At 40.5% G+C, this 8,997-nt stretch overlaps 1 protein-coding gene across 1 annotated transcript; it reads right to left on the minus strand.

Moving 5' to 3' along the window:
* Positions 1-773: 773 nt before the first annotated feature.
* On the minus strand, positions 774-8,997 carry LOC310861341 (succinate dehydrogenase [ubiquinone] iron-sulfur subunit, mitochondrial). The gene is made up of 8 exons (XM_083768759.1): positions 8,867-8,997; positions 7,456-7,589; positions 7,273-7,358; positions 6,568-6,704; positions 6,129-6,245; positions 2,434-2,535; positions 1,757-1,879; positions 774-1,669 (listed from the first exon to the last, which is right to left on the minus strand). Exons 1-8 carry the CDS (start codon positions 8,930-8,932, stop codon positions 1,589-1,591), a joined length of 846 nt encoding a protein of 281 aa, XP_083624885.1. The 5' UTR covers positions 8,933-8,997; the 3' UTR covers positions 774-1,588.

Genomic DNA, 8,997 nt, shown 5'->3' on the forward strand with positions numbered 1-8,997 from the left:
TGTAATTGAGGTCATAAAACCTAAAATAAAAATAAATGAAAATGAATGTCATAAAACCTTTAAATGAGCACTTTGACATGAGTGTTGTACTATACTATAAACAAATGACAAAAGATTACATTTGCTCCTTGCTTTATGACTGTGGTGTTTCCCTGTCTCAGTGGACACTTGTGTCCTTTGTAGTTCACTAAATGATAGGACTACAACTCATGAGTTACAGGTGTGGACACTTTTACCAATCAAGTGATGAACATATATATTCTATCCTATCTCACTGGTTGATTATGCCGTGTGTGTGTGTGTGTGTGTGTGTGTGTGTGTGTGTATGTATAATACCTGGTTGTGCACAGATTTGAGTGTGCAGCCTCCCTTTATTTTTCCATTGTAACCTTTGAGAACACATTATGTGGTGCCATCTTCTGGCGGAACTGAGAACAATTTTAATTGTTTGCATGCCATGCATGTGATCTGTTACTTAAATCCACCTTTTAAGGGTGTTATAGCAGAACTGTTATTGTTTATTGTGGAAACAGCAATAGTGGAGGGAGCTTTATATTATATGAAGCGCTACGCTAGGGAGTAACTCTAGCCTATCTTTAATTGTAGTTATGGGGCAGCCGGGCAGGACATCGGTAGCCTACAAGTGTGTAACACTTCCCTATATACTTTGGCTATTCAAAAATAGCCGATCTGCAAGCTCAGAAGGAGCAATGGCATTGGCAACGAGTTGTAAGCTTGCAGATGGTCTATTTCCAGTGGACGACACCAAGACTGCTTCACAAACACAACACATGAATTCAAAAGAAATCCAAACTTTACAATAAACATTAAACTTTTACTCGGGACTGAGTCACCATGTAATGTGTTTAAATAATATTTACATGTTGAATTATGGGTTTTCTCCTCCACTGCTTTCCACATGCAGTGCATTTACAGAACATACATCGCCCAGAACGTGACATATGTTAATACAATCCATCGCTCTGTGGTTAAATGTCTCTCATCACAGCCAGCAAGTGCTCAAAACATCTTGCATTCCGTTTCTCCACCCAGCATTCTCTCACAAGGAAGTTATTTATTTGCTCACTTCTTCTCATATTCACTTTACACTACCAAAAAGTGCCTGCATCATACAACTATATGCCTTAAATGTAAAATGTGCGATGTACTGTTACACATAGTGTAAATACTGGAGTCCTTACAGACCTTGGGTAAGTTTGAATAAATTATTTGTCGATCCTGTGATAACTTAAAATAAACAGACAATGTTTAAAAAAGAAGAAAGAAAACGCTGTTGTGCAAAAATAAAAGTAAATAACTGGGCCTTCACTTAAAACACTAGCATGACTGAAGTAAAAATGTGACAGAAGTAGCATGTGCTTAAATTCATATTAAGAAAATGTTTCAGATGTCAAAAATTGCTATGGTCATGGAAGGGGAACCTTCTGAAATCTTCATTGGCAAAGATAACCAACTACAAAATCTCAAAGAATAGGTAAAAATGACCTCAGTCATGCTAGTGTTGGTGGAAATGGAAGTGGAGGATCAAGATATTCATGGCACGGTACCGTCGGTACGATATTATTATTTATGACACGATTGCTCTCTTTTCCTTGTACACGGCCATCATTTTCTTGATTTCCGCGATGGCCTTCCCTGGATTCAGTCCCTGTGAAAATAAACCAATGAAATGGCATGTTAAAAACGGAGCAAGAGCAGCAGGAAAACATGTGAACGTGTGTGGTCTGTGTCCTACCTTGGGACACGTTTTGGTGCAGTTCATAATGGTGTGACAGCGGTACAGGGAGAAGGGGTCCTGAAGTTTAGAGAGACGCTCCTCTGTAAACTCATCACGGGAGTCAATCATCCAGCGATATGCCTGTCGAAAAATGTCATATGGTGTTAGCTAAGACACTGGTTATCAACGTGCGGTCTGGACAACGACAGCAGTCCTGGATGGGTTTGCAGGGTTTGATTGTACTATTAATCCTTTGATTATAGTTGAGAAACAAAAGGCAGTGAGTGTAAAGCCCTAACCACACCAAAGGGTCACCATGCAACTCCTTGGGTCCAGACGGTTGCAAAGGGTTAACGCTAAAACCGTCTTGACCCTTTGGTGTGGTTTGGGGCATTGAATTCCATGCGTTCCACTAGGGACGACGCGCGTCAACGCGTGTCAACATGCAACAGGACATAGGGTTTTAAAAATGGAACCAAATGAGGATTTTACTATGTAGATTGGCTTCCTGAGATTAAAAAAAAAACGATGTATCAAATGGGGGTCCATGGCCTAATGCACATCAAACTAGGGGTCCTTTAAATCAAAAAGGTGCTATACAGCGCTATTATGTATTATACGTATTTCTATATCAGAATATAACTTTCTAAGAGGGAACGTCACTAATGTGTGTATCCTATGAGGTGAAGACCCACCTGCATGAGGACAGCAGGCCCCAGGTACTTGTCTCCATTCCACCAATAGCTAGGACAGCTGGTGCTGCAGCAGGCACATAGAATGCACTCATACAGGCCGTCCTGGGAGATAAAGAGAGACACAAATTCTGTTTGCCCAAGTCTGACAATGTTATTGGTCATGTGTCGCTCCGTTGGTGGAAAACATGGCATGCCAGGGTTGAATACTTGTTGTTGACCAATTTGGGAAAATTCCAGTCCTCGGTTGGCCTATGTATGTGTGAAATTTCACTCAAATCTGATTAGATTACTATTTCTATGCATTTGATGTATACCTCATGTATACCTTGTTTACTGAAGATTATTATCTGGATTATGAGTGTCTGCTAAATACCTAAACTGTGTGTGTGTGTGTGTGTGTGTGTGTGTGTGTGTGTGTGTGTGTGTGTGTGTGTGTGTGTGTGTGTGTGTGTGTGTGTGTGTGTGTGCGTGTGCGCGCGCTTGTGCTGCATGCGCTTGTGCGTGCGCCGTACACGATCCCGATTGCATCACCGGTGGAACTTTCCACTGTTCCTGATATATGACTAATGATGTAATTTTGAGTTTGACCTTGATTGTGACCTTGATGTTTGCCGTTTCAACAGAAAAGTTCATCATCAGGGCAGCCCTACTGATCATTCTCCCCGCATTTCATGATTTCAATCCACCCATCTGTTCTCAATTTGCACTTGACCTTGATTGTGACGTTGGCCTTTTCCTTTTCGAACTGAAAGTTAATCTTCTCTCCGGGGCAGCCTACTGATCATTCCCACCCAGTTCCACAGACACAAAGAGTGATTACAAGGGCCCAGGCCGTAGCGTAACGGTCTGGGCACCGGACTGGTGATCCAGTCGCGGTGTGCCGCGGGTTCGACTCCCGGACCCGACACGGCCTTTACCGCATGTCATCCCCCCTTCTCTCTCCCGTTTCCTGTCAGCCTACTTTCTATCCCTTAAAAAATCAATAAAGGCGTAAGCCGCAAAAAAAAAAAAAAAAAAAAGAGTGATTACAAGGCTCTGATTGCAATGCTACCAACAGGGTTATAGTGAATCAAAATCATCGGCTCTCTGCTCTCTGTCTCTGCTTCTTATTTTAAAAGTTTCATTTGGAAACAGATCTGGACGTCACGTTATCGGACGAGTCTTGGCTTAACTGTCTTAAGAAGAATTCACACCACCTCCTTGTGTATAAGACACAACCTCATCCAATTCAAGGTTGTACATAGGCTCCACTACTCTAATGAAAAACTAGCCAAGATTTACCCTGGTTTTGATGCTGGCTGTCCGAGATGCCAGTGTTCTGGCCTCAGTGCTTTGGCCTCAGTGTTTTAGCACCCTCTATGGGCAGGCCAATGTATTTTGTTTCTTGTTTTCTGCACAGAGTTCTTCCTGTTAATTACTCCAGGTGCTGCCTATTGAGTTGAGTGTTAGCAATCAAGGCATAATCTGCTGCAGTGCTGCTGTGCAGGGAGTTTAGGCTCACTCAGTGTGAATTCAGATCAGTTTGAGAAGCCAGCTACATTCGACAGTCATGCCTTTTGTTTGTGCTTAAAGAGTCAAAGATTGTAAGTACATGTAGAACTTTTCAGAATACATTGTTAATGTTATGTTTCATTGAAAGAGTGGTTTATTTGGAGTTCTGTGTTTAATACGATTTGTTTCATACTCAACTGTTTTACTTACCTGTTACTGTGTAAATATATTACAGCAGCAGTGATAGTGCTGCATTGATATACAAATATTATTTTATTGATGTACCTTCATTTCTGTGATGTTTATGTGAATTGTGTAGTATTATGGGATATTTACACATGCTCTTTTTTCTGTCTTTTGTCACAGTTTTACAGTTTAACTTCTATATAAAAGACTTGTCAAGATCCACTCCTCTCTGACTGCTTTTTATGGAAGGATGTTTAGCTCACTGCATAGCCGCACACGCAATCACGCATACGTGTGGTGAGAGCAGAAGAGCCAGCACAAGCCTGCCACGCTGGGTCATATGTTTTGGTAGCCCCTTTCGGGACCCTACATAAAGCTTTTCTGAAATTTTGATGAGTTTTATGTTGGGTCCCTGGTCATGACTATATTTTCGTATGGGAATTCCGGAACGCGGACATTCATATTCTCTCTAAGCTCGTATCTGCGGCGTCTGACGGCCTTTTTTTCTTTGAGTTATTCTGAATTCGTGAACTTTAAGTACCTATACATTCCGCTGCGAATATCTCCTGTGGCGCGGAAGCCGTTAAGTATTTTTAATCTTTGTTTGACCGATTTGGTCGCTTTATTTCTTCTTGTTTGTTTACCGTTTATTGTACCGCCTCCCGGTGTGCGGTTGGCTTGTGCGGCTACGTCCCTGCCTCTGATCTGCTCTGTCATAGCTATAGCGCCACTAGCTAGCCAGATAGGCGGTACAATGAGGTGTCAATAAACAAGGAAGGAAGAGAAGAATCAAAGCGACCAAATCGGTCAAACAAAGATTAAAAATACTTAACGGCTTCCGCGCCACAGGAGATATTCGCAGCGGCATGTATGGGTACTTATACTTCACATATTCAGAAACGCTCACACGAAAAAATGTCGTCAAAGAGCACAGACAGGCGCTAAACATGTTGTTTATGTTTTATGAATGGCTGCGTACCAGGTGGCATGGTAGTGATGCAACAGGACCCAATGCACTGGGTCGAACAAATGTCAGAAACTTCAGTAGCATTGGGTTCTGCTTGGAGGGCTAATGTTTTGGTCATGCCAATCATTAGTCAGGTTTTGGGAGAAATTTTTCGAGGCGGTGTCTTATGTATGTGGTGGAACGGTGGATCCCTGCCCGGTGATTGCTGTTTTTGGGGTGTCTCCAATCGAGGAACGGCTCACGGGTCTTCAGGCAAACGCTGTGGCATTCACAACGCTTTTGGCTCGTAGATTGATACTTCGACAATGGAAGTCGGGGAAACCTCCCTCATTCAAACAGTGTGTCAAAGAGTAGACAGTTGGATATAGAGCAATTTACTATCTAAACTGAAAGATGGATACAATGTATGTAACCTAGATACCATACCCTGATGGAAAATGCTGTTTATTTTATTTATTTTATTTATTTTATTTATTTTATTTATTTTATTTATTTTATTTATTTTATTTATTTTATTTATTTTATTTATTTTATTTATTTTATTTATTTTATTTATTTTATTTATTTTATTTATTTTATTTATATTTTTTTCTTCTTACTATGTTCATTAGTACTTTCAAAACTAGTTTACTAATTACTTTTACTGTCTTGTACTGTCTGTCTTTGCTACCTGGCTATGATGTACTGTGTTGTATCTTTATCTCTTGTTAATATAAAATCTGAGGAGGGAACACAGAATTAAGTGTATTTTTTTTTTTTTTTTTTACATGACTTGTTTTTTATCTGCTTTTCTAAAAGTGTGATTTTGAGACTTGTTTCACCATGCAATGATAAGAGAGAGAGAGAGAGAGAGAGAATATCTACTTAACTCACTCATAGAGCAAAGGGGCAACAGATAAGGATGATTGAAAGTATTTGGACTTACGTCATGACCAGATAGCTAGATGTAACCTATGGTTTCACCAAAGTTCAACATCGCTTTAAGGAAGACAAGACAGTGATTAACATTGTGTATTGTCTAGGGGGTTCAGAGCAGGTCTACGTTACATACTAGTTTTTGCCTGTCGTCCACTGATTGGAAGTACTGCTCCTTCCCTTCCTGTGTCTCGTCCTTCTTCTTCAGGTAGGGTTCGATGGATTTGTACTGAGCATAGAAGTTGCTCATGTCCTGTTGGCAGAAATAAAGAACTCTACTCACTCAAAACACAGGTGAACAATGAATGAATGCAAAAAAATCACACCCATGTGGCGCTCTTATGATACAGATTCATCATACATCATCACATTTCGACCAATCACTTTTGGCGCCTTTTCTGTGCTCAATTTTTAATCCTCAATTCCGTGCTCAGCCAATCAAATCATCGCTATGGGGTACACACGCACACACAAAGCTGGGAATAGGAGGGGGCTACCCCTCAAGAAAATGTAACGGCTCATTAACTTGTTTTCAAAGAATCCAACAGGCTTTTAAGTAGAGATGCTGTGCTCACCGGTACCAGGTCTTTGACGACATACATGTGCGGGAGAGGGTAGATTTTGGTCACTTTGCTTGTGTTGGTGTCTATTTTGTTGAGGCACGCCAACGTGTTGCCGCCGTTGATGTTCATGGCACACGAGCCGCAGATCCCTGAACAAAAAACACAATCGCTGCGTCAGAAAGTCCAAGAGACCCCAATAGAGGTATTATTTAGCCCATCTACAAGCATCGCAACACGGTGTGAGCATGTGCTATTTTCTGCATACAACACTGTTGTACACTGGAGTATAAATTAAGCATATCACTTGTAAAATGACACAGATGCTTTCCCGGTTTTAATGGGTTAATATATAATATTGTTACTATATGTAGAAGAAACCACCTGACTCCATTTTAGAGGTTTTTGATTATTTTCATAATTCAATGCTATTGAACACCCTTTCCGTCTGCGTGTTGGTTAAAAACATATTGAACCAATGGAAAATATTAAAAAGTGCTTCGGCAAAAACCTCCTAACCCTAAAACTATGCGCCAAACCAGCTAACTCCACCCGTTTAGCCTTCTTTTTTTTCATAAATCAGTGCTATTGAACACCCTTCACCCTCATCTGTGTGTGAAAAGAAATATTGAAACAATGAAAAGTATTAAATTTTTTCATTTCTTGAAAAATGAACATTTTGGAGTTATTTGCATCTAGTATATTATGCTAATAGCTCACCCTCTCGACAGGAGCGTCTAAATGTTAGAGTTGCGTCCATCTCGTTCTTAACTTTGATGAGTGCATCCAGGACCATTGGACCGCATCTAGAATATGAACAATCAAATCAAACAGGTGAATGTAGAAAAGTTATGACAAAACAAAGAGGCTGACTATTGTCAGACGGAGACGGTCATCACTCACGCGTTCAGGTCGATTTCGTAGGTCTGCATGCGGGGCTTGTCACCGGCGGTGTCCGGGTCCCAGCGGTAGATCTGGAACTTCTTGACCCTGGGCTTGGGGGCTGGAGCAGCCGCTGTCTGTGCGTGACGCACCATCTGAGCAGGGTGAGTCAATACGTAAGAGTATTCATTTGGTTTTTAAATTAAAGTCCTGTTAAAAGCTGGAATCCATAACTGTTATGTCTCTGCTCTGCTGTCCACCACCTAACTCCAAAATGTTCATTTTTCAGCAAATTACAAAATTACCCAGCTCAAGTGGAGTCAGGAGGTCTTTGTCGAAGCGCTTTTTAATACTTTTTTAATGGTTCAATATTTTGTTGACCAACACACAGACGTAAAGGGTGTTCAATAGCATTGATTTATGAAATAAAAGGGGAAAAAATACAAAAACCTCAAATTTAGTTTCTTCCGGACAGCAACAATGTCATACCAGGGATTCAAACCTTAGTCTCCCAATTCAGTGATCATGTTGTTTATCTACCGCTGAGCTAAAACAATGCCTGCTTGTCCTTGGGAGGATATTGAACTGATGAGCTTCAGCCAGCTCTACTTGTCAACCAGTGAGTGTCCTACTACCCGACATCAGGGTTTAAAATGTTCAATGAGTAGGGAGATGGATACCCTCCTCCGGCTCCAGACACATCTAATGTCTACAGTTTAGCTGTTTTATTCATTATAAGTTATAAGTTATAAGTTCCAGATTGCAGCTTTTAAAGTATGTTACATGACAAAATGTATACACATAAGATCATTTCAAGGACACGCCATGACACTTGTCTCTGTGAAGTGACAGTGTCAGAAGTTATGCAGAGTTTGGTAATCCAATCCTCCTGTTCCAGGCCTTCCAGGCAGCTCTATTAGTGTGCTTTGCATTAAAAACAACGACACTGCCCCCTAGTGGCATGTATACGCTGATACAATGTAGCTACTACTACTGTGTTACATCACTTTTCTGCCTGTTGTTACCTAACTGTCATTCTGAGACAAAAAACAACATATTGGGATTTGGGAATGAAAATAAATAAACTGGTGAATATTCCATTTATATCTGAAAGGAATAAAATACAAACACTTTATAGCACTGTTACATTTTTTGAATCGCTAAAACATAGACTTGGAAGAGTTGCACAACAAGTCAACAACTAGCCTATAGTCTGTTCTCTCACATCACACTATCTTTATCTAAAGCAAGCTTGAACATGGTTTATTGATTTAATCGAGTACACTTTGGTAGCCTATTTAAAATAGAAAACGGTAGGCCTAGGATATTTAAAATGGTCATAAACCCGATTAACAAATAGACATATCGCAAAGATGGTAGAGATCTATCCTTTCAACAAAGCCATGCTCAGTTCATCTTGTCTTGCACTTACCACCATTGCGCTAGAGTTCCTAAATGCCCATGCATTTCGCCCCAAAGGAATACAAACAATGGACATTTTCTTGATTGTTTTAATTTTCCACGAACAAGAACAGGCTGCGATGATTCCTTCTCATGTTCTCA

The sequence above is a fragment of the Protomyctophum parallelum genome (assembly GCF_964188405.1).
Source record: "Protomyctophum parallelum genome assembly, chromosome: 7".
NCBI classification, from domain to species: Eukaryota; Metazoa; Chordata; class Actinopteri; order Myctophiformes; family Myctophidae; genus Protomyctophum; species Protomyctophum parallelum.

Bases quoted from the DNA above. Each gene is read 5' to 3' on its own strand.
- LOC310861341 (XM_083768759.1), bottom strand. From the start codon at position 8,932: ATGTCCATTGTTTGTATTCCTTTGGGGCGAAATGCATGGGCATTTAGG. The intron at 7,359-7,455 runs GTGAGTGATGAC...TTCATATTCTAG, and splicing joins TACGAAATCGACCTGAACGC to ATGCGGTCCAATGGTCCTGG. The intron at 2,536-6,128 runs GTATGTAACGTA...TTTATCTCCCAG, and splicing joins TGGACGACAGGCAAAAACTA to GACGGCCTGTATGAGTGCAT.